General features: G+C 50.3%; 1 protein-coding gene across 1 annotated transcript in view; it reads left to right on the top strand.

Annotated features, from left to right (window-relative positions):
• Nucleotides 1-8,590, top strand: part of USP7 (ubiquitin specific peptidase 7 (herpes virus-associated)) — a 45,434-nt gene extending 36,844 nt beyond the window's left edge. Inside the window, exons 18-32 of the mRNA XM_012647668.1 lie at nt 200-301; nt 496-601; nt 1,405-1,497; nt 1,583-1,650; nt 2,048-2,148; nt 2,904-3,057; nt 3,508-3,575; nt 4,046-4,154; nt 4,248-4,325; nt 5,279-5,379; nt 6,214-6,313; nt 6,961-7,080; nt 7,242-7,313; nt 7,451-7,541; nt 7,976-8,590. Of these exons, the coding sequence (XP_012503122.1) occupies nt 200-301; nt 496-601; nt 1,405-1,497; nt 1,583-1,650; nt 2,048-2,148; nt 2,904-3,057; nt 3,508-3,575; nt 4,046-4,154; nt 4,248-4,325; nt 5,279-5,379; nt 6,214-6,313; nt 6,961-7,080; nt 7,242-7,313; nt 7,451-7,541; nt 7,976-8,082 (1,470 nt within the window). The 3' untranslated portion in view covers nt 8,083-8,590. The remainder of the gene's footprint in view (nt 1-199; nt 302-495; nt 602-1,404; nt 1,498-1,582; nt 1,651-2,047; nt 2,149-2,903; nt 3,058-3,507; nt 3,576-4,045; nt 4,155-4,247; nt 4,326-5,278; nt 5,380-6,213; nt 6,314-6,960; nt 7,081-7,241; nt 7,314-7,450; nt 7,542-7,975) is intronic.
• The last annotated feature ends 5,902 nt before the right edge of the window (nt 8,591-14,492 follow it).

The following is a 14,492-nucleotide window of genomic DNA, read 5'->3' as shown; positions in this document are numbered from 1 at the left end:
GCTGAGGCAGCAGGATTGCTGCCCCATGAGTTGGAGGCTGCAGTGAGCTGTGTTGATGCCACTGCACTCTAGCCTGGATGACAGAGGGGGAGACCCTGTCTCTCTTAAAAAACAAAAACAAAAACAAAAAAAACACAATCATTAAGTTGCTATAGGACTAAAATATGAACTCGTTATTCATTTTGAACATTTTTTTCAGGGATTTCCACAAGATCAAATTCGATTATGGCCCATGCAAGCAAGGAGTAATGGAACAAAGCGACCAGCAATGTTAGATAATGAAGCAGACGGCAATAAAACAGTAAATATTGTTGATAATAGCATATCTCATTTGGGACTGTGCAGAAGGCTTCGTCCTCTGCAGTTAGTGCACCTTGGTTCCTTTTTGGTCCAGTTAAATAGAATGGACGTTTTCTTCAGTACTTGAGTATAGTTTTTCGATCTGTCACCTAAGCCATTAGAACCTTCTAAAATCAGCATCTCTTTTGGAAATAGATGATTGAACTCAGTGATAATGAAAACCCTTGGACAATATTCCTGGAAACAGTTGATCCCGAGCTGGCCGCTAGTGGAGCGACATTACCCAAGTTTGATAAAGATCGTAAGTGCCCACGAGACGCCTGACGTCGCTTAGAGCATAGAGCTGGAGTCTTGGATGGTTGTTCCAAACACACGGGGCTGAGCGTTGCGGAAAGATCAGTTGCTTAATTCCACCCATGCTCCTTCACGTGTTCAGGGCTTCCTGATGAAGTCAAATAAGACTGGGCTGTGAGGCGGGGAGACGGTGGCGGCAGCGTGGGGCTGTTCTGTTCCTGGTCTCTGCCTCTGCGTTGTGCTGCTCGCCGTGCTCAGATCATGTAGAGCAGGGTTGCAAGATGTCTCAGGCCAGATAGTAAATATTTCGGCCTTTTCTGGCCGTAGAATTTGTCTGCCATTGTAGCAGTAAAGCTGCCACAGAGAGTATGTAAACAAACGCTGTGGGCCGGTAAAGTTTATGTATAAAACAGGTGGGTTGGAATTTGCTGACCCTTGATACAAAATGACAGAATTTTTTTGCCGTGAGTGGTCATGTTTAGCAAAGACAAAGCTGTTAACATGTCTTCGTGTGGTAACACTTGTGCAGCTAGTTAGTGCCAGGTCTCTGTGAACTAGAATTTCTAAATTCAGCGCACTTAATACCAGCTTCCCCACCTCAGATGTAGCAGTTCCTGTGAGTTTGATGTGGGAAAGATCTCTTCAGCCATGGCATCAGCCTCTTGAGTAAACCTCATCTGACACGGTGACTGTTAGTACCTTAAGCTGTCATTTCCGTTGTTACTGAGCAGCGAGTGAACTATTAACCTTTTTCTTTAACGTTGTACCAAGCATTACGATCCTAACGAAACTCGTTTATTAACCTTGTAGATGATGTAATGTTATTTTTGAAGATGTATGATCCCAAAACACGGAGCTTGAATTACTGTGGGCATATCTACACCCCAATATCCTGTAAAATACGTAAGTCCTTACTGCACTTGCCTTCTAAGTGGAATTTCGCTCAGCATATTACAGCTGCGTATTTAAAAACTTTTCTCTATCCTAGGTGACTTGCTCCCGGTTATGTGTGACAGAGCAGGATTTAGTCAAGATACTAACCTTATCCTCTATGAGGTTGGCGTGGTTCATTTTTTTCCTAATCAGTGTGTCGTTAGTAGTTTGGGGTTGGGGGGCTGTTGTTTATTTTGCTTTCTCTGAATTTGTTATCGTGTGAGGTCTGTACCTGACTCCTGACTTGGGGGTCTCAGGTAATCTTGAGTTGAGGATCACATTTTTAGATTTGTGATTTAAAAAAAGAAAAAACTATTTAAGATCAGTAATTAATTAGTAATTAATTCCATACTTAGGGATTTTTCAATTTAGTTTTTCCTATTAGCATTTTAACTAACTAAAAATGTAGATGGACAGAATTGGGCTTAGAGAAAATACTTAAAGCATAGGGAAGAATATATGGCCGTGTTAAACATTAGACAAACTGTGCCCTGTAACCATTTCATATCTTTTATTGTAGGAAGTTAAACCGAATTTAACAGAGCGAATTCAGGACTATGACGTGTCTCTTGATAAAGCCCTGGATGAACTAATGGACGGTGACATTATTGTGTTTCAAAAGTATGTACTTTTCTGAAGGATTTTATCACTTTGTACTACTGTCAGAAGTTTTCTTGTCGTTGGGCCAAGAAACGTTTGTGTCCAGACCCCGTGCCATGTTTTGCTGAGAGCATCTCAGTGCTGACCGTAGCTGGCCTTCTCTAGGTTTTGGAATTAGGGGTGGGGAACACCTTTATCATGTAAAGCTCTCTTCTCACCCTAAAAATGTCAACAAGTGAGCATGATAGCTATGGGAGGGGGACTTTATGGAATAACAATTATTTTCCTTCCCCTGAAGTACATGAAATTTCTTAGAATGCACCTACATAGGTAATTCATTTAAATATGCCTGCATGTAATCCAGCAGCTCTGTGGTCTCAGATGTTACATGAAAGTGGTAATTTGCTGACTCCTGGTCAGAGTCTGGGCTCTGCCACCTGCGAGCTCTGCGGGCAAGGCGCTGCATCCTGGGCGTGCTTTGTCTGTAGAGGGGGCACTGTTGTCTCGAGCATGTTCTGGTTTTGTAGAAACCCTGGGAATGTGAAGCAGCCAGCACTGTGCGTGGCTCAGAGCACATCTCCCAGACGTAACTGCTTTTCTTGGCATGCCTTGCTCACGGAGGGAGCTGAGGCGGGCTCCCAGCAGCCTAAAAGCGAAGCCTGAGTTTGTATTGCAAGAGAACCTGTTGGCGTCACTGTTGCCTAAAAGATGCCATTTTTACCAGCTGCTCCCCTCCGTGGACTCTGACTCAGTCTGTAAACCTTTTTTCCCCCCAGGGATGACCCTGAAAATGATAACAGTGAACTGCCCACTGCAAAGGAGTACTTCAGAGACCTCTACCATCGCGTTGATGTCATTTTCTGTGATAAAACAATCCCTAATGATCCTGGATTTGTGGTGACATTATCAAATAGAATGAATTATTTTCAGGTATTTAAGAAACGTTCTTCTCCCCTTCAGATTCTGCACCAGACAGACCAGTTTCTTTTTTGAAATGCTTGTTAAAGAAGCTGTCTAATGGGCTTAGTTCAGAAGGGGGGGTTACAGTCCCGTCGCCTGAGGAAATTGCCTATGGAAGTGGACTCAGGCTGATACTGCCGTGGGAGCTGGAATAATCACCGTCAGAAAATAAAAACCCATAGGCCTCACCGCTCAAAGTGAAAGTCCTTTTAAAAGTCATCGTCAGATACGTGGCTCCCATGGTGCTATACTAAGGAATATAGTTTATTCCTGTTAAATAGTAAATTTCTAGGGAATCTAAATTCAGACTGCGCATGTCACATTTTAAGTAATTAATCATGAAGTTTATTGAGCACATTTCAATTCTGTCCCTAAAACGTGAACCTTCTTGCTGTCTCCTGGTTCATTTCCGTCTCGCAGGTTGCAAAGACAGTTGCACAGAGGCTCAACACGGACCCCATGCTGCTCCAGTTTTTCAAGTCTCAAGGGTAAGCCACACCTCGCCCCTGTCGTGTGTGGTCAGTACCACGTGCTTTCCATAGTTCATCAAAACCTCTGGCAACTAACACTAATAAGTAGCTAGCCATGTCACCTGACATGCCATTCCTTGCTTAGCTTCAGATTTAGCATCGTCACCACTCAAGCTTGACCAGAATAATCGTCAGCCCCATCTAAAGGCAGACTTAACTCTAGATACATCATCCGTGCATCTCCCATGTGTCTGTCTGGGTCAGTCCCTGCCAGGTTTCTGTGTGCCGCGCTACCACTGCAGAGCACTCAGGTGTGACAGCAAGAGGCACTTAGGTCTTGGGAAACAGGAGTATAAAGCCGAACCCTATGCCAGGTCCAAATTTCATGTCTAGGTGTAAGGGCAGTGGTTTGCTTTTATGCTCACTCACAGGTACTTGTTTTAGGCAAATAAAGAAGTCATTTATTTATATGCTGTTTTCTTGTGTAGTTATAGGGATGGCCCAGGTAACCCACTTAGACATAATTATGAAGGTACTTTAAGAGATCTTCTACAGTTCTTCAAGCCCAGACAACCTAAGAAACTTTACTATCAGCAGGTATGAGTCCAAATTAATGTAACTGTGGGTATAAAGAGAAGGCTTGGGTTTTTGTGGAAATGTATCTAAAGTGAGTCTCTCTTTTCTTAATAGCTTAAGATGAAAATCACAGACTTTGAGAATAGACGGAGTTTTAAGTGTATATGGTTAAACAGCCAATTTAGGGAAGAGGTAAGTTTTGTTTAAAATACCATGCATTTTTGTTTTATTGGAGCTTATCGTTCTGTATATCTCCAGCTCTTACACTAAAACAACAAAAGCAAAGCGCTGTCTAAATGATAGCAGGTATTAAATGCCCCCTGGCCCAGGGTCTTCCCTCCTCCTGCCTGGTATGATCTTCTCAGGCCTTTGGGGTGAAAAACAGTGTGTTGAGCCAGCAGAGTGCTCCCTGTCATCCTTTCCTTACTGATTGGGAGATGTTGACGCTTACGCGTTGCTACTCGGCCCAGCGGAAGTATCCTTCTCAAACTATTCCTGCCTCGGCGGGTCCCAGTGGGTCCAGCAGGCCCCTCAGTGGAGCAGACGTTGACCCTGCTGTGCGTGCACCTCCCACAAGCCAGCGCAGGCTGCTCACTGTCAGCTGCTTGCTCCAAACCAGACATGTCCAGCCGTACCTTTAAGTGGTTCTTCCAGACAGTCTCTGCCCACTTGGATACCACGTTGTTCGCCTTTCACGCTCTGCCAGCGTCAAAGGAAGATTTGAGCCGTCACCGGCCTCCCCCGTGTAGAGTGGGTCATATGAAGCCCGCGGTTTGCCTGGTCTGTTACCTGGGCCAGTTTCACGCTCCCTCTGCTGAGAATTGGGCAGGCTCTAGGACGGCCCTGCCGGGGATCGTGTCCTGAGAGGCTGCTCTATAAACGGCAAGCTTTTTGCATAGTGTTTGTCTGTAGAAATGAGTCTTTGCATCCTGACCTGCTAATGCTGGGTGGGCCCTAGGTTAACGCCGATCTGCCCGCCCTGAGTGAATTCACAGGTGAGGGACCACCGGGCGGGAACATAGACAAGGACATGTTGGGCCAGCTGGAGACAATTGGGAACAACCGGCAGCTTTTCCTCCTTCCTGTTTGTTATTGCAGACCCCTTGTGTGCTTTAAAGTGCTTGTTTCATCTTTCCATTGCTTAGGAAATAACACTATATCCAGACAAGCATGGGTGTGTCCGGGACCTGTTAGAAGAATGTAAAAAGGCGGTAGAGCTCGGGGAGAAAGCATCAGGGAAACTCAGGCAAGTATTTCTTGACCCCAAAGGTAGGGGTGGCATGTGGGACCCCGCCTCCCCCCCCCCATGTCTCATTGATGGAGGTAGAGCACAGCCAGGGCCAGCGTGCGTCCTGGCCCGGTGTGGAGAGGAGCTGGTCTGGCGCAGGTTTATAGGCACTTCACAGTTAAGCCATTTTTCCTCCTTTTCCCCGTCTCCTGATGTTAACGAGCTGTAGAAGGAACAGCCAAGCAGAGGAAGGATGTGAATCACACTGTGAATGATCAGTGAGAAGTCGGGTCACCCTGGATCTGTTCGGCCAGCATGCAGGCCGTAGAAAGAAGCCCCCAGTCTGACGATGAGTGTTTATTTCAGCGAGTTGGGCACTATTGCTAGCATTTTGCCTTATAGTCAGCTTGTAGGACCAACAACCTTTGGGGCTATTTGGTTTCCAGTGTGTTTTCTTTGGAATTTTAATAAAACAATGAGACCTTAATCTGTTATCTAAAGAGTAGGTGAAAACATCTGGCCCTGCCTACCTCGAGTTCCTTTTGGGAACGGCTGACACAGGCCCAGGAGCCTCGTCTCGCTTTGTCTCTGTGCCCACGCGTGGCCACTTGCACTGAGACCAGCTGAGTCTCTTTGATCTCATGCTCTGCGGGGACCACCTGGTCCACGTTCTGTCTGCTCGCCACGAGTACCTGCTTCTGACATTTCAAACCCTCTTAACAGTAAGAGGACAAGCACATAGTGTGGCAGCTTTGTAGATACAGTTTTCCAGAAAACTATTTGCGATCATTGTTTTATTTTTACGTGAATATACATACTTCACCTCCTTGCCCTTGTTTTTTCTTTGTTCAGGCTGCTAGAAATTGTAAGCTACAAAATCATCGGTGTGCATCAAGAAGATGAACTACTAGAATGCTTATCTCCCGCAACGAGTCGAACGTTTCGAATAGAGGTAACCGTCCCTGTGTTGGCAGAGAGTTTGTGAGGCCTCTGGGTGGGACCGGGCCTGTCTGCTGCTTGCCTGAATACAGAAGCGAGTCGTGTAAGCAGCTGAGTGTGTTTATGTACCAGTAGTTGAGGTGTTTTGTTTTGTTTTCATCATTTTTAAGTGCTACTGGCATCAAGTACATTCTCATTGCTGTGCAGCCATCTGCTCTTCTCCAGAGTTTTCCATTTTCCCCAGTCGCCTTTCCTCAGCCCCTGGCATCCACCATTCTCCTTTGGGGTTTGGAATTTGACAACTCTAGGTACCTCATTGGTGGAATCATATAATAATATTTGTCCGTAGAAATTAATCTTCAGTGTGGGCCACCAAGTACCTCCGGACAGAACTTGTGGCTAGCTTGAATTTAGACCTGTTGACATTTCCTTAGTAACTGGAATAATACATTATTTGGTCTCTATGCTCAGTTTTCTTTTGAAAAAACTTAGATGTCTTTTGGCTCTGAACTCCCTGTCATTCTAGCTAGATCCAAGTATGGCACTTTGGCAAAAATAGTCTAACGTCCTTGTTGGAATGGGAAGTCATAATTTAAATGTAGCCATTTTGTCTGCATTAACCGTACTTACCCAAGCCTGTGTTTAACTCCGTGTCCCCAGGAAGTACCTTTGGACCAGGTAGACATAGATAAGGAAAACGAGATGCTCATCACAGTGGCTCATTTCCACAAAGAAGTGTTCGGAACGTTCGGAATCCCGTTTTTGCTGAGGATACACCAGGTACGATGTTTGTAGTAGGTTGAGCATCTCCAGTCAAAGAGTAAGTTTTGAATGACTGTTGTTGCTAAATCAGGGTCCTGCTTGGGCGGCTGGCCACGGTGCTGGTAGCACCGGGATGCCGGGAGTGACGGCCTGCGCTCACGTGTCCTCTGCTGTTCCAGGGCGAGCACTTCAGAGAAGTGATGAAGCGGATTCAGAGTCTGCTGGACATCCAGGAAAAGGAGTTCGAGAAGGTATGCGCCCGGGGACCCAGTGGACGGCGCTCTCAAACCTTGACTGGGAAAGTGGTCTGGATGTTTTTTTGCTGGAGATGTGAGTTTTGGAGATATCCAGAAATAATGGAGGAGTTTAAATTTTTTTTTTCTTTTAGTTTAAATTTGCAATTGTAATGATGGGCCGACACCAGTACATAAATGAAGACGAGTATGAAGTAAATTTGAAAGACTTTGAGCCACAGCCTGGTAGGTGCCCGCTCTGTGGGAGTCTGGGGCGGCGGGGGTACCTGGTTGGGGACGGGCAGCCCTGGGGTCCAGTGCCAGCTCTTCTCTTTGCACTCCTGGGTGACCTGTAACCTGTGAATTCTTAGAGGATTAAAACTTTGGGTATGTAATCAGTGGTGCCTAAAAACTTAGGACTGAAATGGTGGTGGCCCCAAGCATGCAGCTCCTCTGACAGTACTGCATTCTAGAAGCCTCTGAGATGTCTGGTTAGGCTGTGGGCATTCTTAGCCCCAGGTGAGCTTGCTGCTCAGACGTTCCTGGCCTCCCTGTGAACTCACAGCTCGAGGCTTACAGGACACACCCCTGGTGGTTTTGAATGTCCACACTGGCCACTGCCGACCCAGGGGTTCTAGGGTTGCTCTGTGGTCTCACTTGCTTTTCTTTGTTCCCACCAGGTAACATGTCTCATCCTCGGCCTTGGCTAGGGCTCGACCACTTCAACAAAGCCCCAAAGAGGAGTCGCTACACGTACCTTGAAAAGGCTATTAAGATCCATAACTGACTTCCTTACCCCCATGTGTCCGAGGCGAGGGACGGTGCGTGGGTGTGTGCCCCTTTTAACAGCGGAGAACTTTGGCACACACGCACACTCTCCGGAGTCGTCAGCAAAAGGATTTGCTGCTGATGTTAATTTTATTTTGGTTGAGGCTGTTCAGTTTGGCTTCTCTGTATCTATTGACTGCCCTTTTGAGCAAAATGAAGGTGTTTTTATAAAGCTTGGATGCCAATGAGAGTTATTTTATGGTAACCACAATGCAAGGCAGCTGTCAGCGTAACGGGGGAGAAGGTTAGCAGAGCGCAGGTCCCGGCGGAGGGCTCTGGGCTGTTTCTAGTCGGCATGAGCGGCCTGGCTGCCTCACGCGGTCCTGCGCACCAGCCTGCAGCTAGAAAGTCTTGTGTTTAGGCTCGTCTGACCTATTTCCTTCAGTTATCCTTTCAATGACCTTTTGTGCATCTGTAAAGGCAAAACAGAGAAACTCACAACCTAATAAATAGCGCTCTTTCCGTCATTGTGTGCGTTGTCAGCCCTGCCTTGGTTCTTCTCTCCTCGGCTGCCCGGGTCTCACTCCCGCCAGCCATGCTGTCCTGCAGCCCGGTCCCGACAGGCGTTTTGGGGTCTTTTTATTAAGCTGAAAACATTGTTAAATACAATTAAGGTTTACTGTTGCCTTTTGGCAAACTTGATCTCAACAATTCATATGAGCAGGTGAAAGAATTATAAATAGAATTTCAATAAATGGAACAGAACAAACGAGAGAGCCTTTAGCAAGAGGGCATGCTCGCTAGCGGTTAGTAAGCTGTTGACTTTGTAAAAAAGCTAAAAAAAAAAAAGGAAAGATGAAATTGTATATTTAATGAATGAACATGTACAATTTGCCACTGGGAGGAGGTTCCTTTTTGGTGGGTGAGTCTGCAAGTGAATCTCACTGATGTCGATACTCATTGTGTGTAGTTTTATTTCAGCCCAGCCTTGTTTCCTTTCATTTTGGAGCTAATGCCAGCTGCGTGTCTAGTTTTGAGTGCAGTAAAATAGAATCAGCGAATCACACTTTTCATCCTTTCCCAGATTTTTTCTTTTTTTCTTTTCTTTTTTTTTTTTTTTCTGTTTCTGTAGCAGCAGTGTACACCAACTCTTCCTGTATATTGCCTTTTTGCTGGAAAATGTTGTATGTTGAATAAAATTTTCTATAAAAATTATAATTCAGTGAGTGACGTGGAAGTTGAGGAAGATTTCTGCTCTCCCTGGAAATAGGATTGGGAAACCTTTTCCTTTATTCATAAGAAGCTTTTACTGAGATGTACGTTTCTCTCTCATTTCAGTTTTTTGGGGTGGTTTTTGGTTTTGGGTTTTTTCTTTTTTTCCCCTCCTCTATCTAGTTATATTTGAGCTTAAGAAATAAAAGGTTTTCCAGGAGGGAACCATGTACAAATGAGACGACTGGAAATATTATTTAATGTTGTAAGGCGTAGTCCGGGGCGGCAGCCACGCCGGCAGGTGCACGTGCGACCCGTGAGTGGTTCACCTCGGTGGCCTCGTCCCACGTTTAGGGTGTCGATTTCCTGGTCTCCGGGCCAGTCCGTGCTTTGGAGCGACTCCTTTCTCAATTTCCACTGTAATGCGTGTGCCTTCCCACTCAGAGCTGCCTTCCGGCCGTGTGACAGAAAGCAGGTAGTGAGGGCCCCGGGTGACCTGGCCCACCCTCGCCTTCCTCCTGCAACAGGCGTGGCTGCGGGCAGGGCGGCGAGAGCCATTCACTGTGTGTTTGTCTTCGAATGAACGTTAAGGCGTTGATTTGTTTTAGTTTTGTTGGTTATAGTCTTAGGTGACTGAAAGTTACTACTTTCCCTTAAGATATTAAATGACTGTTTTTTCAAAGAACTTGTTGTGACGTGTCCATCGTGTGCTGCATTCACTTTTCCCTTCACTCCCAGTGATGGTGTCAGGAGTTTGAGTTCCCTGAGCCGGTTTTGGGGAGACAGGAGTGGAGCTGTTATGTTAAAGGAAGAAATCTACGTTTCGGTTGGCTCACCTTGCACCGCTGAGAGTCGTATCCTGTATCCTCTCCCTCTACGGCATGGTCATCCCACCTGCTGGCAGCATTCGGGGTCCTCACAGCAGCGTGTCCCTTGGAACCGTATGTAGTGTGAGAGCAGCAGCTTGTGGGCAGTGGTCCTCCCTGCGTGTCGCACACAGAAGCGATGTGCTGAAACGGTCTCCTTTAAAAACTAGAAGAGCATGTGAAGGCTCATGTCGAGCGCAGTCTCCTAGCTGCAGGCTGCTCTGTAGCACTGGGTGTCCTGTCCCCCCAGCCACCCCTGCTGGGTCATCTTGGGGACCAGCACGTGCAGCAAGAAGAGAGGCGGGTGCCTACAGCGGTGCTGGCCAGGGATCACTCTGTCAGAATAAATGTGTGATTACATGAAGTTGAGTCTGTGTCACACACGGGGGGACAGGGTCCTAGTGTGTAACGAGGCCCAAGGGTGACGCTGTCGGCCGCAGCACACAACGGGGCCCTGCAACGTGGGTCCCTGTGACGGCGGCAAAAAGCCACGTGTCGGTACCATCTCTTCGCGATGGAGGCCTTGGCCGGGGCTCCCCACGAGCTGGCAAGGGAGGGGCATTTGGAGTCATACACAACTGTCACCGTTTGTCTGGAGGCAAATGTTCATGGTGTCTGGGATGGAGACTTGTGAGTAGCCAGCTACGGCCGCAGCACTCGGAAGCCGGGGCCCCTCGGGCTCTGCGCGGCGGGGTGGTGCGTAAGAAAGACGTTTCTCCTTTGCGCTCGTAGAGCATCATGTTAGGGCCTGGGTTGGCAAACTTCCTGTAAGAGGCCAGAGAGTAAATACTGTCGGCTCTGCAGACCCACGGCGGTCTCTGCCGCAGTCACCCAGCTCTGCCCACACAGCGGGAGAACAGCCCCAGGCGATGCTCACGTGAACGGGTGAGGCTGGTTCCAACAAACCTTTACAGACAGGCCTGTCGTCTGCTGCCCCTTGGGTTGGAGGGAGAATAACGCGCCTGTTTTCGTGGCTTGAGAGGTGGGTCTGCTGCGGGGCATGGTGAGTCGGTGGCGGTGGTAGCCAGCCTTGTCCCTTCCTAAAGGTGTCCACACACACATTTCAGACATTGTCGAGCTGGGACTGTGCCGCCCCAGGATTTTTCTACAGGTGATGTGTTGCTTTCCTGGCCTCGCCGTTTGTTACCACGCCCCCCTGTCCCCCAGACCTTGCTGTCGCGGGGGAGACACTCTGTATCTGCTCTATCTTGTGCAGTAGCCATTGGCCATGTGTCCACGGACCACATGTGTGTCCTTGGGGCCAAGGGAGTGGATTCTGTAATTTGAATTGGCGCGTGCGGCTCGTGCCCACCGCAGTGCGTGATGCGGTTCTAGCCTTGTGTTGTTGAGTGATTGGCTCCCTCGCTGAGCTGATGTGTAAAACGTGAGTGCATTGGGGTTGTCGTTTTTATGACTGGTTTATTAACAGAAGCTTTAAGGGGCATTCGTTTTCTGGGTGGGAACGGAGTCAAATAAGGACAAAGTCCCCAAATTCCTGTGTCTTGCCACTGGGGGGAACGGGCGCTTGAGCATCTTCTGCTGACTTGCCCTTCACAGCCTCTGCCTCTGGGCAAGGCCTGGAAGCCGCACCCCCGGGTGACCTTGAACGGTCTGAGCAAAATTGGTGGTGCTGGTTCCGGAGGGAAGGTCCCTGCTCTGCTCCAGGGGGCACCGGCCCACACAGGCTACGAACCACTGTGCTGGATCTGGGTGTGGGCACTCGGGTGTTCACAGCAAGGTGCTTGCACGTCGGGTGGGCGTAAAACAGAAAGAGCTACAGACTCCGCCCAGCCGCGAAGCCCAGCTCCTGCCGCAGTGCTGGTCTCCTTCCCCACCGGTAAAGACCAGGGGCCACTTGGCCCTGCAAACTCACTTCTGCGAAGTAGGCTTCACGGCAGAGCAGGAGGCAGGGAAAGGTGGTCAGTGTTAGTCCCTGCGTGGCGAGCGGGGGCGGTGGGTGACGAGGGTCAAGCCAGAAGCTGCTCAAGGATCCCAGCCTGGCGTAGGTGGCCCCTCAGTGCCCCCACCGTCCCGGGCACGGCTCAGACCCACCAGGCGTAGCCTGCCCCGGCTGAGCTGAGAGGTCTAGGCTGGGATGGGCGTGGGCCGACCCCACTGGGAGGGAGGCTGGGCAGCTGCTGATAGCAGAGCCTGTCCGGGAGCCAGCGCCACACCCTCCTGGGGGCTCCCTTGATAAGGATGGGGGAATGTCCATCTCCCAGCCCCCGCCAAGCTTAGGGGGAGCAAGAGCAGCAAACCCTGTGTCAGCACCCTGTGTAATGGCCACTGCCGCTGAGCAGGGCAGCCGTGGTGCGGCACCAAGGCGTCTGGCAGCCCAAAATGGACCAGAACCTGGACTTGGCAGGGCCTTGTCCTTGCCAACTGCAGAGCAGGCATTCGCACCCCAACTTGCTGCCCCCCTCACCTTCCCATTTAACAGGTAGCCCAGCTTGGCCCTCCCTGGAAGGTAGGATGGGAGCTGTCCCCAGTTTTAAGCTAGAGGCCGACAACTTGCCAAGCTCACCTGCTCGGGGCGCGCACCGTATCCCTCTGAGCCGTGGACTCTCCTGGCTACACCTGGGCTGCCCTTCTGTTGGGCCCCAGGAGTGGCTGAAGGGACAATACTGAGGAGCCAGAGAACGAGGCCACAACCCCAGCCTGCTGCCAGCCTGGCCCTCCTGCTGGGTCGTGGCATAGGGACCAAGGCTGCACTGGGACGAGGCCTCGGATGTGTGAGGACTGAGAGGCGGCAGCAGCGGTTTAGGCCATGTCTTCTAAGGCGGTGAGCGCAGAGACCCTGAGCCGGGCTGAGAGCCGGGCCAGGGGTGGCCATGGTTCAGCCTGCCGTTGCTGTGTCTCAGGAACCCGGGTCCCGTGCAGCTGCACGAACAAGATGGAAAAGAAGCTGAGAAGCCTGGATGTGGATTCTCCCACTTTGAAGAGTTGGCAAATGACATTTTGCTAACACTGGGCAGTCTCCGCCCAAGAGGCCTGGGGACTGGCCTGTGGAGTCAAGACGGAAGCTCACGGTCACAGTGGCAACCAGCTCAGGGCAGCGAAGGCTCTCCTGGGACGGAGGAGGGCCCGGCACAGCAGCGCATGCACGGCAGTGAGCAGAGCGCCATGGAGCCGCAGCCAGCACCGAGACTCTAAGGGGAGCCGTGTGGGCAGACAACCATGAGACGCTGTCACAGGACTGCAGACCCTGGTGTCTCGCGCCTGTCTGGGGATCCAGGTCACAGCCAGCAGGCTGCCTGGAGTCTGAGCAAGGGGCTCCGGTTGGACTCTGCAGGTGTAGGGTTCAGGCTAAAGGCAGAACCAGGTGGCCCCGTGACTTGTCGCCTGCTGCAGCCTGGGCGCCTCTGCAGGGCCACCAAGGCCTGTTTGGGACTGCACGGCTTCACCTGTAGATACAGAGCGTAGGTCAGTCGCCACCTGTCTTGTCCACCTGGGCCTTCTCGGTCACCCTGTGTTGACTTGGCACTGTGTCCTGACCACAGATGAGAGGTTACTTCCCTCATCTTCAGGGACTCCCCGGGGTTCCCACGTACAGGGCGCCTGATTGTCTCAGAAACTTCACCATCTACCCCTAAAAGTCCTGTTGGGGGGGGGGTCTCTGGACATGGAAATGGGGCTCCCAGGCCCCCAGCCAGTGCCGACTCGAAAGTCAGTTCTCCCGATTGCTCAGGGCCTCTGGTGGGGGTGGCCCGGGTGCAGGCATCGGGGAGTTCACATCTGGAGAAATCTGTCCTGGAGCCTGTCCTTGCTGGCTGGCGTGACGTGAGGACCAGACTTTGGTCGGTGTTGCCTGACCTGGAGGCTCCCAGGAACCCCTCTGCTTGCTGGAGACCCCCTGGCGGAAGCCGGTTAACGCTGCCGTCGCTGCCAGCCTTCAGCTGCACGAACAGCTGTGACCGTCCTCCCCCTTGCAGGAGTTTCCAGCGCTGATGTGGTTATTGGATTTGAAGAAACCGGCTCTGGGCCTCAGCTTCCGCGTCGGAGGGATGGGGCAGTGCTGCCCCCCGGGGGCGGCCGTGAGCATTGCCGCGAGTGCTCAGCCACGCGTAGGTGGAGATGGGCCCACGGTTTCCTGCTTTTCCCCTCTTCCCCCTAACCTTCCCTTTCTCTGTGAAACTCATTTTAATTGAAAAGATGATGGGGAGGGCCGGGTGCAGTGGCTCACGCCTGTAATCCTAGCATTCTGGGGGGCCGAGGCGGGCGGATAGTTCTGAGCTCAAGAGTTCGAGACCAGCCTGAGCAAGAGCGAGACCCCACCTCTACTAAAAATAGAAAGAAATTAATCGGACAACTAAAACTATATAGAAAAAAAATTAGCCGGGCATGGTGGCGC

Source organism: Propithecus coquereli, unplaced genomic scaffold, assembly GCF_000956105.1.
Source record: "Propithecus coquereli isolate 6110/MARCELLA unplaced genomic scaffold, Pcoq_1.0 Scaffold27, whole genome shotgun sequence".
In the NCBI taxonomy this organism is placed as follows: Eukaryota; Metazoa; Chordata; class Mammalia; order Primates; family Indriidae; genus Propithecus; species Propithecus coquereli.
This window is presented reverse-complemented; position numbering and strand designations above follow the sequence as displayed.